This window comes from Taudactylus pleione, unplaced genomic scaffold (assembly GCF_031769625.1).
Source record: "Taudactylus pleione unplaced genomic scaffold, aTauple2 ptg000198l, whole genome shotgun sequence".
NCBI classification, from domain to species: domain Eukaryota; kingdom Metazoa; phylum Chordata; class Amphibia; order Anura; family Myobatrachidae; genus Taudactylus; species Taudactylus pleione.
The window spans coordinates 12,935,745-12,953,145 of NW_028284600.1; the positions used below are offsets into that span (position 1 = coordinate 12,935,745).

Below are 17,401 nucleotides of genomic sequence, written 5' to 3' on the forward strand. Positions count from 1 at the left end.
TATGCTAACTCGATGGTTTTCTACTCTGTATGTGCGCAGGACTTGTTCTATGCATGTGCAGAACGGATCCTGCAATACTGCACAGAGGGCCTGATTCAGCAAGGAACGCAGTTGCTTATACAGTATGCATGCAATTGGCCTGGCTTGGGGTGCGCTACTGGGGTGGGAAAGTCCTGCGTTCCCGAAAACAGGCAAGTCACCTTGTTTTCTGGAAGGGACAAGGCCAGGGTCTGCGTCAGTGTACTTCCTGGCCTCGCTAGGACCCAGTCAGGCTGCGGTAAGCTTCAGCTACTGCAGCCTGGCCAAAGGGAAAACAATCGTGACCGCTGGTGATCCCGGTGCTGCAACCAAAGTTGCAGCCTGGGATCACGCAGATGCAGCAAGGAGGTGTCTGTTTCCTAAAGACACCTGTGCTGCATTTGCATTTAAGATGGACAGAATTGCACAGCTGCTTGTGTGCGGCTCTGTAATTCCGTCCATCTCTGAATCAGGCCTTCAATGTATGTGTAGACATTGTAGCTTGAAGACGGAACCAACTATGTGAAGTCCAAAAAGAGAACAGGCAAGGCAAAAGAAGTGACTTTGATTGTGTAACCTTGGTCTCAATAATTCATGGTGTTACAAGAAGGAGGAAGTGGAGACAACCTCCACCTCTCAGGAATTCATTGTGTTTTGAGAAAGAGGACAAGGAGAAAACCTCCAGCTCTCAGCAATTCATGGTGTTATGAGATAAAGGGCATGGAAACAGCCTCCACGTCTTAGCAATTCATGGTGTTACGAGAAAGAGGACATGGAGAAAACCTCCACGTCTTAGAAATTCATGGTTTTTACGAGAAAGAGGACATGGGGACAGCCTCCAGGTCTCAGAAATTCATGGTATTATGAGAAAGAAGATATGGAGACAAACTCCAGCTCTCAGCAATTCATGGTGTTATGAGAAAGAGGACATGGACACAACCTCCACGTTTTAGCAATTTGTGGTTTTTACGAGAAAGAGCACATGGAGACATCCTCCAGCTCTCAGCAATTCATGGTGTTATGAGAAAGAGGACATGGAGACATCCTCCAGCTCTCAGCAATTCATGGTGTTATGAGAAAGAGGACATGGAGACATCCTCCAGCTCTCAGCAATTCATGGTGTTATGAGAAAGAGGACATGAAGACAACCTCCGGCTCTCAGCAATTCATGGTTTTATGTGAAAGAGGACATGGAGACAACCTTCCCATCTTAGCAATTCATGGTTTTTACAAGAAAGAGGACATGGGGACAGCCTCCAGATCTAATGCAATTCATGATGTTACGAGAAAAGGACATGGAGACAGCCTCCAGATCTAATGCAATTCATGATGTTACGAGTAGAGGACATGGAGACAACCTACAGCTCTCAGCAATTCATACTAAAATTTAATGTACAACAAATATTATATAGGGGCAAACTGGAGGCAACATGCCAGCATCTCCTTGCAGCACTACTTATATATTGTTATCTCCATGTTGGGAAGAATTTAGGTTGTCCAGAATACAAAGAGGGAGCATCTCAATATTAGGCAGTTGCACTTATTGAAGTGGACACATGGACACTTTATTTAAACTACTTTCTTCTAATGACCAATTCTTATTGCCCATCATAACATCCAAACGCCTGTGCTTCAATCTCCTTGCAGCTAGTAGTACGGATTGGTGGATCCCTACCTGACTCTGGACTTCCCAGGGCTTAGTAATGGCAGACAGGTCACACCCTGTCATCATCATGGCCCTGCAGTGACACAAATGCATTTATTAAGCTCACATGAAGGTAAACACACTGAGGCAAATTTCATTTTGTGTTCTTTTGTAGCAACGCACATGATTATCTCCTTTTTCGTGGGGTCTGTGATAATGTATTTTATTGCTTCTTCTTCTGATGTCATCTTCTCCGTCGTGTCCACAATCTTCTGAAACATGGTTCTTTTCCTGCGAATATCCAGAGTAAGAAGATACCATGATATTCAACAGTTCACGGTCACCATTCCACTGTCCCAGCACTGTTATGTGTGTTGTTTTGTTCAGCAGTCTCTTTCCTGAAGCATGCAGATGTTATAGCAAGCAGTGCATGCACCTGGAGATAGCCAACGTGATGGGCAAATTACACCCACTATCTGCCACTCCATATCACCTCTGGATGTGGTCTCTAAACAGAGATTATCCATTCTCCCACCCTTCCCCAGAATGTTATCAGTTCTCTATTGGGTATCAGCTGTCACTCATTAAATTACACACAGTATAAACTGATTTTGTGTTATTTTAAGTATCATGAGCTATTCCATTAAGGTTCGGTACCCAGGGGTGCCATGATGGGTATGGGATACAAAGTAACTGGACAATGAGGTGTAGCAACACCCAGAGTTGCGCAGTAACAGCATCTCAATGGGAGCCCAATATGTACGCTGGGATATATCCATGCCCCCATTAGTCACACTCACATAAGTATCAGGTCCCAGAACTTTTCATCATGGCCCTGGAGGTACCCAGCAAAATAATTTTAGGTGGATAAAGCCGAGGAATACATAATAACTTGATATTGACAAAAGACTCTTAATTTACAATCTTCACACATCACCTTTTATCGTCATCGTAGTCCTGTTGTATTCCCAAACTTTAACCATACTGTATATTGTCTGTGTTATTCCTACTGTATTCATTTTTTCCCCTAAGGATCTGGGCAGTGCTAAAAGCAAACTGTAACCAAGCAGAATGTTCACAAATCAGAGCCTCCATGTTCACTATAAAAATCAGCCAAGTATATGTGTAACACATGCCTATATATTTAGTCAGGGTCATACATCGAGGTTGCTCCTGCGTCAGTTCTTTTTACGGATGAGGGTTGGCACTGACAGAAGGAAGCGTCTGTTTTCAGTGCTGTAGGTAAATAGTAATCAACATCTGAATGTCATACACAAGTGATGTTACTCTATGTATAAAGTTAAACTTCCCGTAAATAATACATATATAATCAGTGAGTTCTAAAGTCGTCGCTTTTGTTTTCACTAGGAAAGCTTTGAGTGAACTACAGTAGCTATTGGCTATTTGTCTATTTGACTGGGAAGGTGAAACGCATTGTGCTTTCTACATGGACTGTTGGACCTCCAATTAACATATGAAGATGACAGCTACACAGATAGTGCACCCAGCTGTGCATAGTCGCCCTACATATCTTGTACTGTATTGCTGCTTTCTGGACATCACTAGCAATCACATATTTCCCCTGAAAAACGTATGTAGTGGCATACTGTATACCCTTGCTTTTCGTATCTGCACCAGTATCACTCTCCATTAACGTACCAATCAGAAGTTTCACTTTCTTGTTTTACTCCCCCATATACAGTGAGAACAGAACAAATCTTTCTCATCCTCAACACTTTTGGATATACATGTGGTATGCGGTCAATATCCCAACCGTGGGGATTACGGCGGTCAGAATACCGGCGCCGGAATCCTGACACTTGTCAGAAATCTGGCAACAGCATCCCAAATGCCGGAATCGTAAAGGTAACTAACAAGTTGGGGGGAGGGTTAGCATTAGGGGTTCGGCACTAGGGGGAGGGTTAGGCACTAAGGGGGGAGGGATAGATTTAGGGTCCTAGGAGGGGAGGTTAGGTTTAGGCACATGGAGGTAGGTTAGGGTCAGACATCGGGGTGAGTGGGTAAGGGTAGGGAGAGGGGCAGAGTTAGAATACTGACTGACAGGTGTCAGTATTCCAACTCTGTCGGGATGCTGGCATCGGGATTCTCACCGCCGGCATCCCGTACCCATCCCATTCATGTAGTTTTACACCCTTCATGAAAGGTAAAAACACTCTTTTCTAAGCTCATTAGCTGAGCTAATACAGTTTATATCTGCTACCAGGTCAACAAATTTACCAGCATGCCTGGCCATACTTTGTGTTACAGATCATAGTTACATGCACTCACTTGAAATACAAAGCCAGGTCTGTTGCTATGATTGCGACTTCAAACAGATGAATCACATTTTCAAACTGTCGCTTGTTTAGATTCTGGAAAATATTTAAACTCTGCAAGATAAAAAAATAGTTTGTGTTATCTCTGGTTACATCAGGTCCGATCCAAGGCACAGACAGAGGCACACACATAATGACACAGTGACTAATGATACAATACAGTATGAGGCTGTAATTACAGTACAAAGCGCTGCCATAATACAGCCCCACACAGCAGGGCAAACACACCCCTGTACCCAAAATAAAAATGATTGCCGTGTCAGAATCATACTCACACATAATTTGAACTCAAGGAATAACAATGACACATGAATACAAAATAAGTATCTTCCATTGCTCTCAGTATATAAAGTGGAATTCTATCCCTAACCTTGCATTTACTAGTCTGCTTCTGCAGTATAATGTACTTTGCACAGCTTTTGTAATTTGATCTAATGCCAAAATTCTCTATTACTATCAGCCCTTTATATCACACAGGTAATACAATGGCACTTTCCTTATTTCTCTTTTACTAGCTACAGTGCATACTGGATTGTTCCTGCCTGCCACTTCACTGCTGGTAGATTCTCGCTGGCTTACTCCATATGACTGCGGTGTAGTGGGTGGTGAGTGAGGGACTGTTATCGCTGACGAGCTTGGCCCATACAGTTTTTATTCATCCTTGCTTCATGATCGCCCACAGCCAAGCCTGCCAGATATTTATATATTGTTCTATACATACATTTTGCAATCATTTCATGGGACACTTTGCCACTGAGCAGTTGCACCTAAACTCATCACACCCAATACTGCCTTAGCAGGCACCCGTGCATTATATGGAATGCAATTATAGGTGCACATTGGTAGTTGCAAGAATGAGATGCTTAGGAACCCTCTGAGGAAGCTTCTATCATTGGCAAAATGCGTTTGAAACAGATCCAAACATAACTGACACCACAACTGACATAACGGGGTAAATTTACTAAAGTGAGAGTTTTTAGAACTGGAGATGTTGCCCATAGCAACCAATCAGATTCTAGCTATTATCTTCTAGAAGGTGCTAGTTAAAAGTTAAGTAGAATCTGATTGATTGCTATGGGCAACATCTCCATCTCCACCCCTATATGTGATTCATATTAAAGAAAATGTCTATATATAATTTGCATAAAAGAATCTACAGAATATAAATTGAATTGTAATACTAGCGTATCCTAGGAAACGGGAAGCTTGAGACAAAGTGAAAGTTAACAGAAACAGATTGATCATATGAAGCAAACATAAAGATACAAGAGAAGTTAAATTGAAGTACATTCCCAGAAAAGGAATTAATTACCAGTAGTGGGACTATGATGGGATTCAATCAATATCCTGACCGCTGGGAACCCAAAGGTAAATACTGGGGTTAGGGAGAGCGGGAGGGTTAGAATACCTACCGACAAGTGTCGGTATTCTAACCAGTGACATGCGGGGAGTAAATGGCTGGGGAGGCACTGGCTAGTATCAGAGCCAGAGTTACAGATACATATGTGAACCAGAGGGTTGATGTGGGCATTATATAAAGGTGTAGCAATATATAGTGCAAGAAATTTGGTATGTTTTGATCAGGGATGTGCAGAAAAGGTAGACAGGGGAGGCAGTGCCTCACCTGCCATACACTTTCTACTACAGAGGTTTGACTATAAACATGATTAGAATAATACAAAAAAGATATTTTAAATTTTTCTTATAATTTTTATAGTCAAAACTGTGGAGTATACCTAAGTATGACAGGAAAGGCTCTGCCTCACCTGCCAGCACATCACTGATACTAACCCTGTCTGGATGCAGGCGTCAGGATTCCGACCGCTGGGATCTGGAACGCTGGCATCCCGTATGTATTCCCTATGATGTTATTCAAAGCAAGCATAGTGTTACTAAGCAACCAAAATACTGAAACGTTAGGTGACTGAACAGTGTAAGAAAATGACATGTATGGAGCTGTACACTATATACGAGTATAGGAAAAGGACTCTAGAGATATGAAGAAAACACTGGAAACAGAATAGGGGAAGTGTAATAGAGTAGGAGGCCCATGTGCAGTCTTCTCGCAGCCCCTCTCACTGCGCCTTCCCGAGTAGACTCTTACACTGTACCAGAGTATACTGTGTATGCACAGATCTCCGGGAACGTGCTATCCACGCCATTTTCCCGTGATTTCTGCAGTGACGATAAAAAGGCAAATATGGCGAATGGGCGAAGGTTGTGTGGCGTGGCCCCCCATGTACACTGTACACCCTGCACCCATTGAAACAGAATATGGTTAATGGCTGCACAGACCCAGAATTCAAAATATTGACAGTTAGGGCCGCATTAAATTAGGTGCGAAATCGGACGATTTTATAACCGACGATAAAATCGGACAATTTTGCGGTAAATTATCACACCCACGATAATTAGATAGTGTAAAATTGGCGAAAAGTTTTCACCATCTCAAACCAGGTGGAAAAAAAATTAAATATCCCTATTTTTGTGTAAATATGTGGGAATTTCTTTCAGAACCCTAACCCCCCCCCCCAATGATAAATTAACCCAAGTTTTTTTTGTAATATGCGTACTTTGGTGAAAAATTACCGATCAAAGTTTGGGTGGAAAAAAAAAACAATGAAAATGGGTTTAACGTAATGGGTCTGGTATTTCAAAGGGCTGTACGGATGCATTATGTGTTTTAAACATTGCACATGGTTGCTGCAAGCATTTTTTTTTTATTTTTTTTAAAAGTGCGCTTTTACGACATGAAAATATACTTGCACCCATTTTAACGTTCACCCAATTTACATGGAACAGTAATTTCCAGGAAAAAATAGCTTTCTATCATCTTTAAAAAAAAATTCATATATACAAATTACCGCCAACCGATGCAATTTATGTCCCCAAAATACTTTTATTACGGCCAATCGTACACTTCTAAATTAATTTCCATTGTACGTCAGCCATTTTTTGGGGTACAGATGCAATTTCCTGCATGTCCTGACTTTTTTGCCTAGTTTCGTCTGGTCTTTTTTGCACCTACTCGTTTTCGCCTGTTTTTTGGTGAATATCGTCGGATTTCGCGACTAATTGAATACGGCCTTTAGTGTAATTTAGTCATAAAGCAGTGTTTCACAAATCTGATCCTCAAAGCCACATATAATGCTGGTTTTAAGGATATCCATGCTTCAGCACAGATACTTAATTAATAACTCAGTAATCTTTATTTAACAATCAGTTCTCAGGCTTAGATATCCTAAAAACTAAAGATGAATAGTTCAGGTCTACTAGGTTCTTTTCGACAAATTACTGCAAGCTCAGATTTATCACATTGGCTGCCCAAAACACATGAGAGCCAGATAGCCAATAAGATGCCGTTTTTCAGATCCGAACATAACCAAGTAGAACCGAACCGCTCATCTCTACTAAAAACCAGGACTGTTTTGGATTTGAGAGCTTAGATTGGAAAATACCGCTCTAAAGCGACCATTTTTCTGAGTTACTGATATTTTTGGCAGAAAAGTTCCTTAATCAGTATCATGTAGCGGATGCATCATACTGCTCTTCACATTCATCCTGGTACAATGGCTAATTAGTGGCCTGTGTTGATGGAGCACTAGTAAACATGCACCCATGTTGGGTAATGGCCATAAAATCTTGACGGCTGTTTTTTCCAACCGGTAATAATGGGGAAAACATTCTGACTTCATTCACGCTGATCTCCTCCCATACGTAACAGTTTGTCATAAAATAAAGATAACACCTCAGTTATACTATGAGGTAGAGGGATTACAGCCGTATCCCAGGGAGATCCACTTCCCAACACTTTCAATGAGGGGATGGATGTAACGCAAAAAATCTGGAAAAATTGTGATCAGTGTAAAGCAGCTTTTTATTTGTTTAGAAGAAATGCTGCTTCCATTTATTCCATGTAGAGTGATACTGTAACCTTGTATATTGGAAATGGTAAGATTCACTGTAGAGTCTGAGTGATTGATGTAATCTATTGTTTTCTGTAAGACACCAACAGAACCACTCCATGTTAGGAAGATGTCATTGTGTGTAGAAGAGTATCCGCTTCCTTAACCCCATTGAAAAAAAAAATAGTTTGTCCTCAAAAGAAGTCGGAAAGATGATGGTGCAACTGCAGAGTCCATTGCTGTCACCTTCTTCTGTAAATGGCCACAAAAGCTAAGTAATTTTTCATAAGAACTATATCCAGAAGTTTCAACAGGAAGACAAAGTCAGGGCCTGAGTAAGAATTTCCAGTCAGTAGAGATTGTACTGTGGATAATCCATCTCTGTGAGTGATGCATGTGTATTAACTGGTCACATCCAAGGGCGTAACTACCAAAGGTGCAGATGGTGCAGCTGCTATGGGGCCCACAGCTCAGGGGGCTTGTCTTCTTCTAGACCTGTCCCATGTTTCTACAGTATGTGAGTTGTTTTGCAGGTGGGCGGTGCATGGGGTCCTTACATATGTTGCTATGGGGCCCACAAATGACAAGTTATGCCCTTGGTCACATCTACTGTAACCAAAACTCTCTCAGGTAGAAAAGGAGATCAGTCATTTAAAGGCGTAAAAAAATAAATCAGTGGTGTTTCACAGATAGCCTGGAAATTTTAGCTTAACACAAAGTTGTTGATAAGTTGTGACAGATGTTGAATTAATTAACCAATTGCAGAGTTATAGGATGATCTGGAGGTTCATGTAAGGCTTTATGAAGTTTTTGGATTTATATGTGTAGGGTAATCAAACAGGAGAAAGGATGTTGTAGAGATAAGCTTATGTTCAATGCTTCTCTCTATTGTGCTATCGATATCTTGTTGAATTTCAGTTGCCGGGTCCGCCTCTAGTCCAGCATAGGTGACAGCAATGTCAAACTCGCAAATGTACTAAAGGCAAACTAAGGTGAGAAATCATGATTCTCTCTGCAAAACATGGGTGAAATCACAAATGGGAATGAATACACCATTGGCCAAACTCGGAGGAACTATCCATAGACAAGAATACAACACGGGACTTTACCAAAAATCATGATTTTAATCACAGGTGTAAATTAAGCAACTAGGCCCAAAATAGAAGTTTTAAATAGACCCCCTCCTGAGCAGCGCGTTTAGCAGAAGCATACACGGATTTGTTTAATCCGTGCATGTTTCTGACTGTTAGCAAGCAAATAAATTGTTAAATATAAAACCCAACGGCGTGGTTGTGAGTTGTTGATCCTGGTTTAAAAAAATATACTATCAGTCCACACAGGCAGAATGACAAATTTGTTCTTATTATGCTTTATTATGCTTTTTTTCCTTTTATCTTTGTCCCGTTTTGCCTTTTTTTCTAAATTTTTCATTTTTGTTCAATAATTTTTTTTCTGGTGTTTTTTTTTCTGTTTTTATTATTTTTATATTAACTGCATTTTCAGTTTTTTATTTTATTTATTTATTTTTACTTTTTTTGCAGTATTTGAATACATTTTGGTATTTTTTTTATTCCTAGACAACTCCTTATGCATAGATTTAATAATATGCAGCACTCGATTGTCTACCATATATATTTTTTCCTAGGTCATTGCTAACCATTTGCTTTTTACCTGTTTATTAATGTATGTACAGTATTATAATTTTAAGTTTTCTATGCTTAGTCATTTTGTTTATATTGATTGCTCAATAGGAAGCCTATATTTCTATTACCAAACAGCTATTATTCTTATTCAGGTTTCAGTGGTTTTTCACACCAATACATTATACTCAGAGTTATGCAACTGCAGCGTATGTCAATTTATTTCTCTGTTTGTCCAGTCACTTAACTTTTAATGTACTTTAGTTTAGTGTATGCTCACTTCTCCTACTAATTGCTTTATACAATCTTTTTGTTTCTGTTAACATTCACTTTGTTTCGAATGTCCCAGTTTCCTAGCAACTAGGTATGTACGCGTGTTACAAATAGGCTTATTCAATATGTTACAGATTGTATTACAGAGATTATATGTACAGTATATATAGCTGTTTTCTTTAATATTAATCACATGTAAACTTTATTTATTTTTGTTTATTTAATTCCGATGCTATGTTATTTAATTACTTGACATCATATTTGGTTTTTGGGTTTAATTTGTGCTTCTTTTGTAAATAAAAAGAGGGTTCTGCTCAGTGTTCAACAACTTAAGAAAGGGACCTGTCTATTATTGAAACGTTGCAGTTGACTGGAATAAAAGTATAACTCTTTCACCAGTCTCCCTGAAGAAGTCTGGAAGGGCAAAACGCGTTATAATAACTCACACTGTTTGGACACCTTCATCCTATAACTGTGTCAGCTCATATTTGGGGTGATATGTATATTGGCATATGCTTTTAGTGTGTAATAATTTTATTATTAAAAAAGCATATTACGCTATGATCAATGTTTCTTTCTCATAATATGTGAAGATATTGCTAATATGAAATTATCAATGGGAGAAAAAGGACATTTATGTATCCAAAAAAATAAACACAGAGAAACCTATATTTTATTCACATCTGGTATGAGTCCACCTTTATATTTTCTGAGCATGCTCACTTTGAATCATAAAATGACTACACCTAGTGGCTGCCTCTTCTCACATTCCTATACTATAAATATATAATTTTCTGTATTTATCTATACATTCAACTCCTAAGCACCTCCCTCTCTCTCTCTCTGGGTGTGAAAAGTGATAAGAAAGTGATAAGGTGCCAGCCAATCAGCTCCCAACTGCCATCTCACAGGCTGTGTTTGAAAAATGACAGTTGGGAGCTGATTGGCTGGCACCTTATCACTTTCTTATCACTTTTCACTCTGTCTCCTAACACTGCTTATAAATAGACCCCTCTATCTCATATCGGCTCTATCTATCTCATATCTGCTCTATCTTTCTCCTATCTGCCCTCTCTTTCTCATATCAGCTCTATCTGTCTCAAACGGGCTCTATCTCATATCGGCTCGATTTCATATCTGCTCTATCTATCTCATATCTGCTTTCTCTATCTCATATCAGCTCTATCTCATATCTGTTCCATCTATCTATCTCATATATGCTCTCTCTATCTCATGTCAGCTCTATCTCATATGTGTTCTATCTATCTCATATCTGCTCTCTCTATCTCATATCGTCTCTATCTATCTCATGTTGTCTCTATCTATCTCATATCGGCTCTATCTCACATCTGTTCTCTCTATCTCATATTGCTCTATCTCATATCTGCTCTCTCTATCTCATATCTGTTCTCTCTATCTCATATTGGCTCTATCTCATATCTGCTCGCTCTATCTCATATCTGTATCTCATATTTGCTCCATCTCTCTATCTAAGTTGAACATTTTCAACTTACTGTACTCCTATTATTTCCATTTCTATATGTTCTACTGAACTTATCAGTTTTTCCTTCACTCCCTCCTCATTCTTTTCCCTCCTCCACCTCTTTATTCTCTTCCATTTCTTCACCCTCCTTTATCTCCTCCTCTTAACCCTTACTGAGCTATCATTTCCTATTGTCAGCCACCACTCCCCGGCACTACCTCCCTGCATCCCGAAACCATTTGCTAATTATTAGTATTTTTCCATCCATCCACTATCATCCATGCAAACAATTACACAACTTCAGATACCTCTATTCATTATATATTTTATAACATATTATCTTTAGTTATTCACAGACCACTCTCTCTCTCACCACTGATGATATATTTCCATGCATCCCTTAGCTGAATAAAGCAGTAACCATCTTACTCTCATTTCGCTCCCTCACCCATAATCTATAGATGGTTTTAAAACAAGGGACTGCATGCTGTAAGCTTATATGCTACAGGACAGATCATTACCTTCAGACCTCTGGGGGTATTCTTAGAGTGGTATATCTCCAGGGGCGTATCTATAATGGGCGCATGTTGTGGGGTGCACATGGACTCCAGGGTCCAGGGGGGGCCCGCACCGCACAAGCTGAACCAATATTATTTAAAACTTACCTCTCCGAGGTCCCGCGCCGGATGTGAGCGCTGTACAAAAAGCATTTTGCGCATGCGCAGTGGACTACGGGCATAGTCTAGTGCCCAGAGTCTACTAATGATCCGGTGGCTGGCCAGCCGCGCTAGTGGGCTGCCGGCCACCAGGAAGGGAGGAGGGGGCCCTGGACAGGGAATGCACACGGGCCCCCTCCTCTCTAAAGATGCCCCTGTATATCTCCACTGCACTGCAAAAACTGCCCTAAACATTTACTGTATACTGTAAGGTCAGATATGTTTTTCTTAGTAGGACAGTCAGCCCTACTGATCAACTACTGATGTTATAGAGCCCCCAAAGGTAGTAACCCGCTAAACCCCTTGATGGTGGCTTTGTGTGACAATGTAACGACAATATACAATCACCTCATCTTCCAGCAAAGTCTTGCTAAATTCTAAGTGATGTCTCTCTAAGATTGAAGATCCATGGAGCTTTGCTAGGGGCGCCTGAGACCTGGAAACAAATAGAAGGTCTGTCATATACTACAATGCATTTGGGGCATAGGCTGCTTTTGGAGCATAATACAAGAAATCTACAGCACTTACTTCATTTGGTACAAATTATTGGTTCCTCTATGGTCAATATCGTGGCAGAAAGCGGCAGCCACCATGGCAAAGGCCTCCAGGTCAGAATAATATTTCTTGAGTTTACCTGTCTTTGGAAAATGAATAGACTTTCATTACGTTATGCAGATGGGCTGTACAATATGCATATACCGCTATATGTTTATAGATCCATATTTCCAATACTGTATACTGTTTAGCCATGTAGGATACTGTGGCAGGGGGTTGGGGTGTTGTTACATTATCAGTCCACCAAATAAAATATAAAAAATAATGTTGTGTTCTCCAAATCTTGTAGTGTTGAGATGCTATACATAATCTGCAAAATAAAAATTGCGTACAATTTTTTTCTGCTTTTTTATTTCATCTTTTTATTTTTAAAGGTAGAAGACAAGACACATAAAGAAAATTACATACAGCAAAGGGAATGTATTAACAACAGAAGGAAAAATACAAAGTTACATGTAGGCAAGAGTGGCAAACATTATATCTAACAAGAACAATACAAAACTGAGCATGGTTTCAAATAGACACAGTAACTATAATATGTGATACAGCATGAAAGATAAAAGACATTAAACTACATTGTTTTCGTGTGTGTGTTTTTTTTTTAAAGACTAGGGTAACAGCAACCAGTAACATCTGACAAATACAATAATGGATATAAAATAAGAGAAACTGAATAGGGATGGGGGAAGAGGGGGAACCAGGCAGCAGAGTCAGCAAAGTACCAAAAGTGAGACCAAATTTAATACAGCAAAAAAAGACAACACTCGGTTCTGATATTCCAAGATAAGGGTAAAACCAGGCCTGGAGGGATCCTATTAAAGTGAAAATACCTAGGGGTCCACTCTTTGTCAAATTTTGGAATTTTGTCATGGAGGAGAGCAGTGATACAGTATATTCCATGGAAGTGGTGTGCCAAATTCTATTGATTAGCGCGGCATATCAGGTTGTTGTTTCCAATATTTGGCTAATAGGCACATGACCACATAGCCATAGCGTTTCTTTTGTGATTTTTTTGGAGAGACAATCAGCAGCGTCTCCTACCCTCTTACCCGAGGGGGGCTGCCCCTGCTGCTGGTCTAGCCGGCCGGGTTACCAGCGCCTGCACAATAGATCTGGCAGGCACCAGGACCAGTGCATGCGCATTTTGTGGCATCTGCGGCGCGAATATGATGCAAAATAATAAAAAAAATTACGCCATACCTCTCGAAGCAGCTCAGTCGTGCCGGGCATCTCACCTAGTATGGCATATTGATGCGAGGTATCTATAGGTTGGAGAAATTGGAACCCCTGTCTCCTATACTCATGGAACATAAAAATAAATGAGACTTTAAATGAGGAGAACACCAGAAGCAGGGACGGCACTGGGCTCGGTGACACCCAGGGTGAACTGCATCAAGGGGAAAAATGTGGTCAAACCCCGAAAATGCAGGTTTGACCGCATTTCTCACATGCACCAAGCCCCGGAGTGCGATGCACTCCGAGACTTAGTTGCGATGGGTAACGCCATTTTCCTGACGGTATTACCCATAGAGGCTTCCCTCTGCTGTGCTGATAGAGGGATCCAATTGGATCCCTCCCAGTACCCCCCCACGGTGCGTGCATCCTTCTGTAGACCCGGAAGTCCCTCCATCGCAAAGGGACGCTCTTACAAACAGAGCAGTCCTTTGTGGGGATCATCATGCATAACGGCATTACCAATGCCGGTATGCATGTAATGACTGGCGGAATGCATCTCGAGTGCGATTCGTCATGCGTCCTGCCCCCAGTGCAGTTAAACTCATTGTGGGCACTGTAGGCGAACACGCTCAGAAAGGGGGTGTGGCCTCATGGGTAAGGGGTGCGACCTCTCAGAACACCTCCATTTCATCACTATGGGGGCGTGCCTATGGGATTGTGACTTATGGTGCGTACACACTGGGTGATTAAAGTGGACGACTGAACGATAACGATATCGTTATCGTTCAGTCGTCCACTTTATCGTCCATGTTTAACACAAAAAAGATGAACGATGACGACGACGCGCGTTCCCGCGGGTCGTTCGTCATCCTCGTTCATCGGGCTGACATGCAGGCCAACCTGACGACCTCGTCAGGTTGCTGCATGTCAGGGAATGGGTGAGAGAGCCCGGCGCTGAACGATATCGCTAATGATATCGTTCAGCGGCTGTGCTCAATGTCATGAACGACATTGAGCACAGCCTGCCGGGGACACACTAGACGATATCGCTCAGGGAGCATATCGTCTAGTGTGTATGCACCTTTAGTCTCTGCCTCTGCTGCCGCCTCCTCCTCAGTGATCAGGAGTCGGGCACTGCACTGTGATGTTGGTGTGCAGCACTCAGCTCTCTGTCACTGAGGAGTGACACCCGGTGCGCTCCGCACCTCCCTAGTGATGCAAGTGACCAGAAGTTTGGCAGACTTGGGACGGGATGCATTAAAGCCCTCCCAGTGTTCCCTGAGGCATGCGTTTCATACCACACATGTGCAGAGGGACTTCTGGATCATTAACCGGAAGGTACTCTATCGCAAAGGACAGCTCTTATTGGGAGAGCTATCCTTTGCGCATTTCTAGGTACGCTGGTATGTACCCAATGCTTAGTACATCATGCCCAGGGGAGAAGTGTCAAACTTTGGAGAGGGATAATGTGGAGAAGTTGCCCAAAGCAACCAATCAGCTTCTAACTGTCATTTATCTGGCACATTATTTGAAATGACTGTTAAGCCAGGTACACATTAGTGATGGCCGATGGTGAGAATGAACGATATATCGGGCGGGCGGTACATATTGCACGATCCGGTGTCTGACTGCCCGATATGTCGTGCTTTGGGCAACTACTCCACTTTAGCTCTCTCCAGGGCTTGATACATTTCCCCCATAATCTGTGACTACCTGACATTGTCTAAATTGATTTGCAAGGTGTTACCTACACCACATCGCAAGGCGTTACCTACACCACATCGCAAGGCGTTACCTACACCACATCGCAACATCTTATTCATTGGTCAAGTAAAGCACATAACAGACAAAGCAGTAAATCATGTTTTGTACACTACATTCCTGCTTAGAAGCACTTCACGTAATCAGCTACACAACAATGTCATGTTAAACAGTATATTTAGTAAATGCAAAATGAGGATATAACATAGGAGAAATGTAATTTATGCAAATACGTTCCATGCAGAGATGTCCACTAAAACTAAAACATTACATACCATTAGCAGCGTAAACATTGTTTGTCCCACATTGAACCCATGTCGCCAGTTGTGATAAGTGATGTCTCTGTATCCTTTTCTCACGGTGTACATCCATTTTGTTAAGACCTAGTAATAAAATATATTCATCACATTATTGATCCACACATACAGAGGCTACTTAACTGACATTTCAAAACAATATACCCTATTTCAAAGTTATTTATATAGCGCAGACTTTACTTTACAAGAATATTTCAGTCTGCCAAGCTGTCGCTCTGGGCTTAGCGGGCCATCAGGGGCAGGGCTAAGCTCTGTTCCGCCAGGAAGAAGAAAAAAATCATCAGTTCCAAGTCTGCCATCAATGGAGGGGAATCATTGGATCTCTGCTATTGATGGCAAAACCTTCGGTAGTTAACCATTGATGGTCGATGGCCATCCCTACATTGACTATTGCAACTTTGTCCATTCTTGACACAGAAGTTTAATGATGGAACCAGGGATGGGGGGTTCTAAGTACCCAGAAACCCCTCTGATGTACCAGCTGTTTTTTTTCCCAAGACGGAGACAGTCTCCATCTTTACGATGTTCTACCGATGTATTGGGGAGATTTGGGCAGGCATGATTGTAATAATTGGCTCCCATACGTACAAGCATTATGTGCAACTTCCGTTAAAACACCTGGTATTTAAAACAGACAATTCTCAGCATGCCATACCCAGGACTCGAACTCTCAATGTACTACAATCAGACACTTAACACATGGAGCTACTTGCTCCTGCATAAGAAGCACGCTAATTCTAACTATATTAGTTGTAATTGTCAGTTTAAACCATTGCAGATGAGCAGATCTATGTGTGGCTGTGTATGGCTATGTGTGGCTGTATATGTCTATGGGCTGTGTGTGGCTGCATGTGTCGCTGTATATGGCAGTGTGTGGCTGTATATGGCAGTGTGTGGCTGTATATGGCTGTGTGCAGCTGTATATGGCTGTGTGTAGCTGTATGTGGCTGTGTGTGGCTGTGTGTGGCTATGTGTGGCTGTATGTGGCTGTATATGGCTGTGTGTGGCTGTATATGGCTATGGGCTGTGTGTGGCTGAATGTGGCTGTGTGTGTCCGCATATGGCTGTGTGTGGCTGTATGTGGCTGTATATGGCTGTGTGTGGCTGTATGTGGCTTTGTATGGCTGTATATGACTATGGGCTGTGTGTGGCTGTATATGGCTGTTTGTGGCTGTATATGGCTTTATATGGCTGTGTGTGGATGTATATGGCTGTGGGTGGCTGTATATGGCTGTGTGTAGCTGTATATGGTTGTGGGTGGCTGTGTGTGGCTGTGTGTGGCTGTATATGGCTGTGTTTGGCTGTATATGGCTGTGTGTGGCTGTATATGGCTGTGTGTGGCTATATGTGGCTGTGTGTAGCTGTATATGGCTGTGGGTGGCTGTGTGTGGCTGTGTGTGGCTGTATATGGCTGTGTATGGCTGTGTGTGGCTGTATGTGGCTGTATATTGCTGTGTGTGGCTGTATATGGCTGTGTGTGGCTGTATGTGGCTGTATATTGCTGTGTGTGGCTGTATATGGCTGTGTGTGGCTGTGTGTGGCTGTATGTGGCTGTATATGGCTGTGTGTGGCTGTA

The 17,401-nt window shown here is 41.7% G+C and overlaps 1 protein-coding gene across 1 annotated transcript in view; it reads right to left on the reverse strand.

Moving 5' to 3' along the window:
• The window catches only part of PDE6C (phosphodiesterase 6C), a 106,272-nt gene that overhangs the window by 35,889 nt on the left and 52,982 nt on the right, over positions 1-17,401 (reverse strand). Inside the window, exons 13-18 of the mRNA XM_088476984.1 lie at positions 15,784-15,891; positions 12,545-12,654; positions 12,365-12,452; positions 3,953-4,053; positions 1,847-1,954; positions 1,694-1,757 (exon numbers count right to left, since the gene is read on the reverse strand). Coding sequence (XP_088333110.1) covers positions 1,694-1,757; positions 1,847-1,954; positions 3,953-4,053; positions 12,365-12,452; positions 12,545-12,654; positions 15,784-15,891 — 579 coding nt within the window. The remainder of the gene's footprint in view (positions 1-1,693; positions 1,758-1,846; positions 1,955-3,952; positions 4,054-12,364; positions 12,453-12,544; positions 12,655-15,783; positions 15,892-17,401) is intronic.